At 37.2% G+C, this 13,256-nt stretch overlaps 1 protein-coding gene across 1 annotated transcript in view; it reads right to left on the bottom strand.

Moving 5' to 3' along the window:
• The window catches only part of xpo4 (exportin 4), a 98,585-nt gene that overhangs the window by 2,296 nt on the left and 83,033 nt on the right, over positions 1–13,256 (bottom strand). Inside the window, exons 16-23 of the mRNA XM_051959009.1 lie at positions 12,452–12,626; positions 7,707–7,913; positions 7,533–7,619; positions 4,753–4,933; positions 4,549–4,670; positions 4,298–4,428; positions 3,306–3,420; positions 1,822–1,914 (exon numbers count right to left, since the gene is read on the bottom strand). Coding sequence (XP_051814969.1) covers positions 1,822–1,914; positions 3,306–3,420; positions 4,298–4,428; positions 4,549–4,670; positions 4,753–4,933; positions 7,533–7,619; positions 7,707–7,913; positions 12,452–12,626 — 1,111 coding nt within the window. The remainder of the gene's footprint in view (positions 1–1,821; positions 1,915–3,305; positions 3,421–4,297; positions 4,429–4,548; positions 4,671–4,752; positions 4,934–7,532; positions 7,620–7,706; positions 7,914–12,451; positions 12,627–13,256) is intronic.

Below are 13,256 nucleotides of genomic sequence, written 5' to 3' on the forward strand. Positions count from 1 at the left end.
CAGTGTCACTTTTCTGTGTTTTCATTGATTCCTCATAGAGTAAATTCATTTAAAAATGAAATCAACATCCCGCCCACAGCTCCATCTGATTGGTTGCACATATCGAGCAACAGCCAATCCATTATGAAGGATAAAAACTTCTCATTAAACATATGGAAAACATAAATTGCATTTCAACAAGAAAATACTGAAAAACACCTCCAAGTTTTGTCAAACGGCTTTTGTTTGAAAAAGAGCAGTTTAACAACCCAAAGATATTTATCATAAAACCGCCAAATGAAAACAAAACTTTTCCTTCAAAAAATCCCTTGAACAAGGAAAACGAACAATTAAAGTGCCTTTTATTGATTTTTTCAGGTCAAAAATATTCATTTATATTATGTGTTCATATGAAATAAGAATTTGAGCTAAAATATCATTAAGAATAATATCTAATAATAACACTGTGTATACCAAACTACTTTATTTGATTTAGTCTGCATGGTTACTTATCATTATTTTGTTTAATATTACAGCTAATATGTATAGGTACATTTTATATAAAGTGTTGTTTTTAGTAAGTTAGTATTAATGTATCACCATAATTTATTGTTTTCAGTGTATTTGTGGTCTGTTTTCACCGCAAAAGATAAAAATGTGAATCTAAATATTTTTTCAAAACATACTGAAGACAAATACATCATCACTATAAACTCAGTTCTGATGTGCAGTAATGATATGGGTAAAATAACAATATTGATTTGCAGAAAATTGCTCTTTTAAATTCTCACATTCATGACATGAGCTGTTGGTGTTCATGCACACCGACCACTAGAGGGCTTCTAGTGTCGTTGAACAAAATCTGTTGTGTTCAGAGCAGCTCAGACCTCAGTTAGAGGTTTCACTAAATGAAAAATGTCAGAATTAAAATGACTGTGAAGACGTTTCTCATGTTCTTTCTGGTTCACTCACATTTCTGCAGCACAGTAAGAATTTACTGGTTGACTGTTGGCATCTGAAATGCTTTTACTTTTGACCAGAAGATTAGATGAGATGGCTGTTTGCAAACTTAATGTGACATTTTTCTTTACTTTGGGCTTATTTTTCACTGTAATATAAAATCCTGCACCTCTGTGGAAACAACAGAACTGTGGCTACAAGTGGAGGAAACTAAGAATGTCGTCTGCGCAGCATGACACAGTTAGAATGCCAGAAATTTGAAAAGCTAAAAAATAAAACCGAATTTCTTTTCTTATTTATTTTACAAGAAAATAACAAGATGTTCAACATTTTTAACTTTTTTCTATTCTCATTTAGTATCTACTTTATGTCAACACTGCCTGCAGTTCAGTTCCCTGAATTTTTGTCAGGCGACTGTTGTTCGCAGCTGAGTCACTAATGGCTTCACGGTTGTGATGAAAAGTGCAAAATCTTCTCCTTTTTACAGAATCTGATTAGTGCAAACTGTTTATTTTTAAATGAGACATGTAATACAGTGATACGAATGGAATATCAGGATTTCAAGCTTCGATTCGGTTCCATTTTCCAGCCTACTGGTACATCACAAATGATGAATAACTTAAAAATCCAACATTTATCAGTTTGTTTTACAGCTTCTTGCTCTATTTCTTTCAAGATAACTTGACCTTCCAACTTTTTGGTGTGTTTTGGGGTTCAGAGGGTTCACAACGGTGCATCTTAGACACCTCTAAAAATAAAGTTTAGTCATTTTAAAACCCCTCAGCCGCTGAGTTAAGGAAGAGAATCAAAGCATGTTCAGTAAACTCTACGAGGAGAACTCTTGTTAGTGACATTACCTGTTTAAAAGTATTATTTACTCACCTGGTGCAGGCACACGAGTGTGTAAAGAGCTTCTCCTGCAGCCACCGTCATCTCTGTGTTGTGTTTTTGCAGGACCAGCATGTCAAACACCAACTGAAGACACAAGAGGACAGCATGAGAAATTATTAAAAAGGGTAAAGTAGTTCTGCAGCATCTAATTTTGCAGCCGTTGTTTCAATTCCAGCTTTCTAAAAACACATTCATAACAGGACAAGCTTAACATTTTTGACACAAAACTGGTCATTTGTTTTCTTACAAAGAGTCTGAAGAGACACCTCTCATGTCAAAGTCACAACAATAACCATTCAACAATTAAAAAAAGAAAGATTGCAATCAACAAAAATCCACAAAACTGACTTTGTGCAGAAAACTCAACATAAAAATGCATCTTAAAAGAGCATTTCCTATTTCAGTTATAGATGTATTGCACAGTTATTGAAAAAAACTGTCAACAAGAACAGTGTTTATTTAACCCTTTAAACTTCAGTCAATTCCAGCCGTTTTCAGTACAAAAAAACGCTAATATTCTATTTTTAAATTTAAAAAATGACGAAAAATACAGGGAATATTGGACGCACATCGCGAGGTGCATTTCCTTGAAAACGACCGATTCGGGGATTTTATATCGACTTCAGGACATGTTTTGGACAAAATAGTTTACTGGCTTGTGTTGTCTGGATGTAAAAGGTTGGATTATGGCCGTTTTTTGTGGAATCTTTTTTTCTGTGTGTAATAATGAACCCGGAAATGTGAGTCGCGCTGTGTGCGTTGAAGCCGTGTATAGAGAACGGATGGATGAATATTCATTTTTGTCGGACAAATGTGTTTTTTTCACCCGCTGTAGTAATCACATCTGAAAGTGGTTTATACCGGCGGATTCATGAGAATCTAAGCTTTCCATCGGCGTATAGTGTTTGTATAATCGGGTTTGCAGCCGTCGGACATTCTTGAAATTCCTATGCAAATTAGTAGGTGTACCGCCGGCGGTACACCTACGACGCACTGAAGCGTAAAGGGTTAAGGAGGTTGTTCCTCTCATTGTGATTTCATTGGCAACCCAGATTCTCCCTCATCTGACCCACAGAAAACCTACCCAGGAAGTAGTCTGATTCTTAAACCCAGAGAGCTTTGATAACCCCATCTTCATTCCAGAACTGGACCACATACAGCAGCACCAACGCCTATGGATTAACTTACTATGCAAGAACACCAAATCAACCTGCGGCACACAATTCCTTCTGACTCAGTCGTTATTCATCACCTTTTTCTCAGCCTAATCTGTATAGAACCCACAGTAGAGAACTGACACTATACTGAAGCATTTCCTGGTCAGATGCACAATAAATGTGTTTAATAAAATGTCATAATGGAAGTATTCACTTCTTATTAAAGTTCCCTGTGCTGGTATTTATATGTATTTATTCATGTATACTGCTCTGTTATCAGTACTACTCAGTTTATAGTGTTTTGTTTGTGTATTGTACCTTCAAGAAGTGACGAGTGGCGATGAACAAAGGTGAGTCCTTCTGGTTTTTAGCGCACTGTTCAGCCAGAGGAGACAAAGCTTCCAGACACAGCTGACTGATTTCTGAACTCATCCTGAAAACAGGCGTTAAGGAGCAAAAACTACACGACAATTACACTTTTTTTCCTGTTGACAGGCTCCTCTACAGCTGCAGCCCGAAAATAATGGATGGTGATAGGTAAGTGATGACTCTACATACTACAGAGATTTTCCTACTTAGGGTTTTAATTTCTTTCCATAATCGTCTCCCCTCTGTCGTGTGTCAACACTGTCTGCAGTTCAGCCTGAAAGTAACAGAATTCTTGTAATGCACATGCTAGTTCACAGCCGAGTCACTTAGAGCTTCTCTGTTGCATCAAATAGGGCTCATTTTTTTCATTTTTGTCTTTTATTTTTTAATATGATTTTCAGCTTAGCTTTGGATACGTTTTTTGATCTCATTTTGCATCCCAAATTATTAGTTTAATAACTGTCAGAAAGGTAAAAATCTGACATTTTTGCTTGTTTTTTCCCCCCCACAATTTCTTGCACTATTATTTTTACGACAATGTGTCTTTCAAATGTTTGACGTGTTTTGGGGTTCAGGGGATTCAAAGCTGCACAACAAAAGTTAACAATAGGGGGAAAAAAATCTCTGTTGCAGCCTCATTTTGAGTTCTCAGCTGTTAAGCAGTTTTACAGATGCCAAAACATTTTCAGCATCTGTCTATGGGGAATATTAGCATCTATTGTTTAACAAACAAAACCTAATATTACATGTCGAGCAAGCCAGCTACAATTAAACATCTTTTTCTGAAAAAAAATATGGTTTAAATCTGAAAATGTCTGATCAGAGACAAGAAAACATTTGATGCCAACTTTCAGTGTTCTCACTACTAAGGCTAAATAAACAGTCAAAGCAGCTCATAAATGAGAATTTATATGAAATCTGCTCTCGTAAAGCAAGGATACGAGGTCATTCCCAGCTCCAGAGAGAACATGAGGCTCTTGAAAAGGTCTTCAGGCAGCTGTGGGATCTTTTCTGGAAAGATCTCGCAGATGAAGGTGATGAGTTTGTAGTACTGATTACACAGAGACGGGAACTGGAAAAGAAATAAAACACGATCAGCGAGAGGCTAAATACACACCACTGTCATGAATGTAGACTAAACAACCTTATTTATGGAAAAAAAAAAACACTAAAAAATCCTGTGTTACTTTACCTTGAGCAGGTCCTGAGACATGAGTGGAAGAACGATGTTGACACCGTAGAGAACAACATCTGCGGCTGAAACTGTCCGACTGGACGCCGGCGTTCCCTGGTCCTGGTTCCGAAACACCTCGTCTGAAAGAAATAGCAGTTTGGTCAAGATCAGCTTCAGGTATTTCTGTAGATTATAAAGACAGAAGCCCTCCGGACGGCTCACCGGTGTCACTGAAGTCGATGAACTCTTTGGAGAGCAGGTTTGTGAGCAGCTCCATGATGAGCAGCAGGTCCTGGTACTGGTCCTCCTCCGCCGTGGCGTCGCTCCGCTTCCGGCTCTGGTTGTTTTTGGAGTAAACCTGCAGCAGCGTCAAGCATGCCTCGTACAGCTTCATGGACTTTGTCTGAATGAGGAGAACAGCGGTTGGATTATTTTTGTGCTGAAAAAACATAAACATGTCAAATAATTTCAGTTTGTTCAAATAGAATGAGACAAAATGAACGACATCGATGCAGCAGAAGGAAAGAAATCCAGAATTTTAACCAATAGTCACTGGATCCTACATTTCCCACAATGAACCTTGGTATAAACTTTACATCAGAGCCTTGCTGCCTCATAGAAGCCCTTGTAAAGCAAACTCCACGTCCACAGGGTGCCTAAATTACAATTATTCTTGCTTTAGCAGAAAATGTTGCCACAGAAGACCTACAACTGACGGACAAACAGAGGTTGATGAAGAGAATCAACTAACGCAGTAAATACATGAAACAGCTGCTGGTGTATCTTTGTAAAGTGGCACATGAATGCTTATTCTCTTCTAGGAGTCTTTTATCTTAGTGTTTTTGTCATTTTTACACACAAATTTAAAGGAATTCCATAAAGGATGTTGTAGGTTTTGCCTGACAAACTTGACGTCTTGTAAAATTTCTCAGATTTTCCTTTCCCTTCAACAAATGATTTTTTTGCCTATAAATAATAAACCCCTCACAGAAAATTGTGTCTTTTTTTCTTCAGCAAAATTTTATCGTGATTGTCGATTAATGCTGGCTCCTTATCTTTAAACCAAGACGAAGCGAAAACGCAACCAGTCAGTGGCACAAGTTAAGCATCTAAATAAATGATTTTCAACATATCACAGTTCTTTTGTTTTCTTAAGCCCTATAATACGACCTTCGGTCCGCTAATAATTCCTGATGGAGGTCAGATCTGTAATTTCTAAAGTAAAATTCCACCACAACTGACCTCAATACAATTTCTGCCAAACACAGAGGTCCTGTGATAGTATTAGTCCCATGGTGATTATTTTTTTGAAAGTGTTTTGTTTCCTCCTCACCGTCTTTCCGCATCTTTTCTGCTAAAAAATTACAGAGGCTGCAGTGAAAATTACAAATGACATTGGTAGTGTCTACAGATACGGACCCGTACTCGTAGCCTGTGGCCTACGGATACGGCACTTTACCTTCCATAAATATTAATGAGACGTACATGAATATTAATGAGCCGGCTGGTGAACGCGCTTTGTGATTGGCTGGTAATCCGACGTATATAAATATTAATGAGCCGGCTTGGTAATCCGAGTGATGAAGGCGCTTCCGTGATTCGAGGTGAATCTGCGTGCCGAGCCTGTCATATCAGTCATCTGCTGTTCTCTTTTCTATCATGCATAATGTCTTATAAATATCATTATCTGACTTTTTCACGGACAGCGATTTGGGGGTTGAAATCAGCACTACTATTAAAAATAGCAAAAATTTTTATTCACGTGACCCTGTTCTAATAAAGCACAAACAGCAAACAAAACAAATGGCGGAACTAACAGCCAGCAAACTACAAGTATTTTTTTACCTTCAAAAGTAGCGACAGACTATTACATATTAACAACCTAAACAAAACCCTGACGTATTTTCTACGTCTGTCAACACAGACACTGCACGTCAGTCACTTTAATGTTAGCGGACTCTGTTGAATGGCTAAGTTACATAACCACAAACAAATCTCACAATATCACAGTAAATCGAGTTTGTGGATTTTTTTTTAATTCATGCCGAATTAAAGAGCTGCTCCTCACCATTCACGAGTGTTTGTTTCATATGTGACATCCTTAACTTTATCTTGTAAATTAGCGTCCAAAATTAAATGGGAACATTTGCAATGGAGTTCGTCAGCCGCTTCCACCACTGAACGCGGTAAACTAATTAATAGGTAGTGGACTTCAAACAATTTAGACACGGCGTCTAAAAGCATAAAAACTGCAATGTCTAAAGTGTGAGAGGAGACGGTGTATTTTTGGTTAAATTATACAATGTTCGCCGTCAAAGTCATTCATATAAACTGCCTGTAATGTGCAGCAAATAGTAGTTAACCGGCGCCAGCTCTTCAGTGACCTTAACGGGTCCGTACCTCTAGTACAGATGCTACGGGTACGGGTCCGTACCTGTAGCATCAACCAATGACATTTTGGACAATATTTTGGTGACAGCATTGAGACCAATTCCCAGAAATCAGAAAAGCAAAATCCAGAGGGATGATTTGATGCATAGAAGCATGCAGTAAGGATGTTTTACGGTCTTTCAAAATGTTCAACATTCGTTATTATGTGACAGCTCGTTAATACATAGAGATTATGTCAAATAAATTCCAGTAAAATGCAGATTTAGCTTTTCTCGTGCAAATAACCTGCACAAAACAGGTGTGAGGGGATGATTTCTAAATCACTAGGTTCTCAGGTAAAACTACCGTCATGCAGGTATTTATTCCCACATTTTTAAGAATACAATTTGTTTACTTCTTTTATAGAGAAAAACTGACAGATTGTTATCTATGCAGTGAGTATGTATTTAAAAACTACCGCTGAAAAACCCCAAAGAAACACAAAGCGTGTAGAAAAATGTGGATGAAAATAGTTTCAACGCACTGGCAGCTTCTGTCTGCACCTTGAATGTGCAGCTACAGTATGTTTATAGAAGCAGAATGTAAAATCTAATGTATTTCTAGACGTTTACCTCTCCCAGGTAGCAGATCTGCTTGTGAGCAACTTCCACAAAAACCTCAATGATGAGGTTGATTGTCTCAGGCGTGTTGCTGTAAACCTGAGCGACAAAAACAAAAATCCCTCATCAGATTCAATTTTAATTTAAACTCCTTTAAGCTTTACAGACCTCCTTGAGGTCTCTTACCTCCATAAGGCCGATGCAGCTGGACAGGAAGTCCATGAGGAAGGAGAAGAGCGACGCCACGTTGTCAATCTGCGTTGCCTCTGCGATGCCGCACAGCGCCTCCAATGTGGCGACAATTTCCTGTTTGACGGCTTCTTCCTGGCTGATCTGAGCGAAGTTCTCCTGGTTGATGAGGTTCAGGAAACGCTGCTGGAGAGGATGAAGAACCTGGATGGAAAGAAACTGAGTTAGAGATGCAAAACCAAGCAGCAAAGTCAGGATATTCTGAAACCATGCTTTGACTATGTAATCCAGTATATTTAGTATATGTGACGCTTTCATAAGTCCTCTTTCAAAGAGAAGACACAGTTTTATATTCCATTAGAAGCTATAGGGAGTCCCAGTCAAATAAAACTTACCTACAAAACACATTTAAAACCACAGGAGTTGAACCAAAGTCCTGTAAAACTACAAATAACCACCCATAGAATGTCAAAGTTTTTAAAGGCAAACTCAAGATACACCTATTTACTCAGGCTTTGGACTGATTTGATAGATAGATTTTATTTATTTACTACTCTTTGTAGAACTAACTCTATTTACTGACTACATATTTTAATCTAACAGTTTATTATTTCATTGTTAGCATTTCTTATTTCGTTTTTTAAAATACTTTTTTGGGCTTTTTAAAGATTTTATTTATCTATCTGATTTTATTCTATTTTCTCTCATCTGGTGTTTCCTCACTGCATGTGTTATACAGGATGGCATTTCCTCAGTTCCTATATCCTCATGTTTTGGAGTCCTGTATTGATAACATAAATAAAAGATGTTATACTGTTTAATTGCATTTTTATTTCTGTTATCTGTAAAGCACTTTGTGTTGAATCTTAGTGGTATGAAAGGTTCTATTTAAATAAAGCCTGATTGAGTGGTTGATTGACAAAAACAATGACAAAGACAAATCTGAATAAAAACACTACAAAATAAAGTAAAATACAATCAAAAAAACTATAAAAACACAATGTATTGTATTTGCACTAGTATGTTACTGAGTTGTATTTTTTCTTTTCATTCTATTTTTTATTGTTATTATATTACTTGTTCTACATTTGTATATGTATTTATCTCTATTTATTCTATTCATTTTATTGTCTAATAATTTTATGTTAGTTATCTTTAATTTCTTTGTTTTCTACTCAATTTCTTATGCTTTTGTTGCACTGCCTGCTCTACATGATTTTTTTAATTGCTCCCTGAGGACTAATGAAGTTTTCGGAATCTGATTTTAGAATGACACCAAGTGTATGCGTTCCATTTTTAAAAACCAGCAGTAACCTGCAGTGAAAAACCAGGCAAGCACTTGTAATTTTAATAAATACTTTACAGTCAAAGCATCTCACATGATTTAATCCTTTAACACTCTAAAAGCCAAGAAATTTTCACTCCTGTCACATTATTACTCACTGCGGGGTTCATTCTTCACTGCAATATAAAGTGTTGCACCTCTACGGAACCTCCACAGAGAACTCCAAAAAGTCTTTTTGACAAGTTGTAATATCATAAATCATAACAACTACATACATTTAAGTTGAATTTCTTTATTTGTTACCTTATATTATTATCTGTTCTGTATGACAAAGTTAGAATGCAATAAATCATAAACAAAATAGGAGAAAGGTGAATTTCTTTCATTATTTCATTTACAAAAATTGAAAAATAACTGATTGTGTAATATTCTTGTGCTAACAAGTGTTATCAATGCTGGCAACTCCACATACTTTAGATATTTAACTACGCTCATGTTTAAATAGTTTTCATGCTTGTCTCCATCTGCTCTCTGTCAACACTGCCTGCAGTTCGGCTGAAAAGTACTTGAATTTTTGTTACGCGACTGTTGGTCGCAGCTGAATAGCTTCCTAAATCGAGAATCACAGAATTTTTAGTTTTTCACAGAAGTAAATGGTCTATTTTGGGTGATTTTTTTAAAACAACACATGTAGAAACATGTAGTGATTTGGTAGCCTAGCCGCGCTAGACCCATGTTCTGAAGGCACAAGGGTCTAGGGCCGCTCGACAGGGAGGGAGGCGGGCTAAAAGGTTGTCTATCAAATCACTCTGCAGCAATTGGGTAGGTATACAACCAATCAACGCAATGAATAGGCTGACGTAGTACCTAGAGTGCCGGATTGTGGCTAAGTCCCATTAGCTTCCCAACCAGCGGAGCCAACTGGTATATTAAGGATTTGCCATATCCTGTCGGCATAAGTCCAAATACGTCTTTCTTCTCAATGAAACACTTCAGTGCCGTCCTTTGTTTATCTTTCAAGTTGAATTTTAGCTTCATATCTTTAAGGGCTGTGGCCAAAGCCGAATCGAAAGATAACTGTTTATTGTGCGCCGGTTGTTTCTGTCAGAATCGTCGCACCTCTGTCGTCACTTAGTTACGCCCGCCTTCTGACTCTACACTTCATGGTGATTCATCCGGCCAGTTTTAGGAGAATCCAGCCTCGAGCCTTATGGAGGGTAACTAGACCCACCCTGGAAGAGAATTAAATTTGTTGCCGTGGGTTGTCTAGCGTGGCTAGGCTAGTGATTTGGAAGATCTAAGTTAACTTTCTAGAGTAATGACTATCAGGAAGTTCAAAATCCAACAAATGCTTCTGTTTTTAAAGCTTCTGGCTCTGATAAATTGATTCATTTAGGCGATTTTGCAAAGACAACGAGCCTTTCAAACCTGCTGGCTGGTTTTGGAGGGTTCAGAAGGTTAACTGGGCTATTAGGAGAAAAGTATCAGATGAAATGTGAGTGAGAAGAGTAAATGGGATCAAAGTAATTTCTCGGTGCATGTTGGTGAGGAGCAGCAACGCAGAGATGAAACAAAGGAGTGTTTGATCAGTTGTCTTCCTTCTCACACGGAGGCGTCCAAGTTCAGACGGAACAGCTGTACGGACCGACAGCTGCCGTCTCACCCGTCCTCCCTCCATAATTACTCTGGAGTCATTGTGGCTTTGCACCCCCGTTTACTACTGTCAGCCTATTAGGACTCAGACCTCCAGGATCAGAATGAGGATCAGGTTATACGCCCGGGAGAAACATTCAACGGGGGACATTTATCGACCGCATCCATCACTCCTAATCCTCCATCTGACTGGAGACGGCGGAGATTTGTTTCTCAGAGTCCAGACTAACTGGTTTTTGAGTGTTTTTTTGTGTAAAGACGAGGCTCAAGAATCGCAGTTAAATACAGCTTTGGTCGTCATCTCCGTCTGTTACAACAATGCTGTACTTGTAATAGTCAAGACGTGGGAAAACAGCAACATTACTAGAAAAAGGTGTAAAACAAGAAGCGGTGAAATGATAAGGCACAAGAAAAACACTTTGCAATAACTGCTTCTCTGTGCAACATCTCTATTATTATTTATTACACTTACATTTAGATTATTTTAAATGTCTATTTTTCCTAGTAAAATGTGAAATTTCACATTTTCATTTCATGTCATCTTTTTTCTACTGTTGGAAGAATTTTGTTTTTTTCTGTCTGAAGAGTTTGAATCTGAGAAACTGCTATAAATCAGGGATCAATAAAGTATTTCTGATTCTGATGTATTTGGAGGAACAACTGTTAGGAAAACTGTGCACATAAATACTTGTATTGCAACCAGTGCAGTAGTTTAACATGGAGTCATGAGGTCAATCTGTAAACTCTGACTATAAGTATATTTGATTTTGTCTGACAGAATTTAAGATTTCATTTTAGCAAAGCAGCTGCCTTCCTAAGGCTTCGTTTTGTTGGGCATTAACAGAGCAAACCATTCAAAATTACAAAAGGAATTTCCAAAATGTGTCAGAATAAAAATAAAGACAACTATGGAAGAAAGCACGGGCATTTTACTTGTTTTTGTAATTCTACTGCTATGTGTATGTAGAAGCGGCTTCATGTTTGCCAAAATCTTTCAAATTTTTGTCTCACTGACAATGCAAAACTCAAACAAATTATACTTTCATTTTTTCCTTCCAAATAAATCTGACAAAGCTGCAGATTTGTGTACAACACATCTGATCATCTGGGTGTGTTTCTCAACTGGTCTGATTTAATTTTATCAAAAGGGCAGTCTTCCCACACCTTTATTTTATGTAAAGGGTAAAATGTAAATATAATCTAAATGTATTGGATTACATTTAGAGTATATTAAACTGTTCTGTATATCTGGGAATCAAGAAAAAAGTGCTCCGAGTTGAACTGTGAGAAAAGAAAGATCAAGCATTTCTGAGAATTGTTTCATAGTACGCAATAAAGTTGAGAAATCTCAGTCTCTGAATTAAATGTTAAGCATACAAAGCGTCAGAAAATGCTTTAAAATAGTACAATGCATCGTACATGTCTTGTGACCCAAATATATTCAGTTTAGATTCATAGAAGACCAAAGGAAACCAGACAAGACTCAAGAGAAAATTAATGAAAAACTACAATAAGACCCAAATTGTATGAGAATGATTGTTTCTACACAACTACAGAAAACAGCCTGGATGTTTTACTTGTTTTTATATTTCTTTTGCTCTGTTTGTTCAGAAGAAGCCTCAATGTTTCAGCTCTTTGTCTCATTGACAATGCGAAAACCAAAAATATTATCCTCAAAAACACAATGTAAGCTCAGAAACTTGAATAGTCAGAATTACAGTGTTTGACATTTTTTTTTGGTAAATGAATTTAACAAATCATTTCAGCTCTTGTTTATTATCGCAACCTTCTATGTTCACGTTACCTCGGCCCAGTACTGCTGCTTGGTGTCAGAGTCCATGTGTGCGAAGCCTCCCAGCACCAGAGCCTTCATCAGAGATCTCTGCACCGAGCTGGACAGCAGGTGAAGAGGAGGACTTCGGCTGGCAAACTGCTTCGCCAGGTTCCACCAGCTCTCACACTGGACCACGATGTTCGCCCTGATCGGACAGTGTTTCTGTTACAGTCTGTACTGTGGTAACAGCCCCCATAATTCTGCAAAAACATCTGTACTCCTATACGATTAACCCACAAAAATAAAGGTTATTCCATTTCAGATCATCAAGAGGCTTCTGTTTGACCATCTCTGATTTGCCCGAAACGTTTTTATCATTAACTCTGGATATTTATGAAATTTTACCTTGATGAATTAAATACTTTGTAAGATAAGTTTGTAAAAAAGCTGCATCTTGACTCACTTTCAGCATCTTTTGTCACACACTGAATTTTCAGGCTTTATGTCAATGACAATATCTCAGGAACTATGAAAGACCAATTAATTTTTTTCAGATTTCAACTCACTCATAATCAAACTATTTAATGTACTTGTCCAGTGTGGCAGATTGTGAATCAATGGTGTGAGAAATAACTGGGAAAACTTCAAGCTTTTATCTTTCATAATTTTTGAGCCATTGTCGTTCAAACTGTCGAAAAAAGGCTCAATGTGGGTCAATGGGCAATTTTAAATTTCTTTTTTAGTTCTTCAGCTTGGATTGTATTTTATAAATATACTAAGCTAAAATTTTCCGAATGTCTTTAAAAGCATCTATATTTCATTCAATATTAATTTA

Source organism: Acanthochromis polyacanthus, chromosome 14 (assembly GCF_021347895.1).
Source record: "Acanthochromis polyacanthus isolate Apoly-LR-REF ecotype Palm Island chromosome 14, KAUST_Apoly_ChrSc, whole genome shotgun sequence".
In the NCBI taxonomy this organism is placed as follows: domain Eukaryota; kingdom Metazoa; phylum Chordata; class Actinopteri; family Pomacentridae; genus Acanthochromis; species Acanthochromis polyacanthus.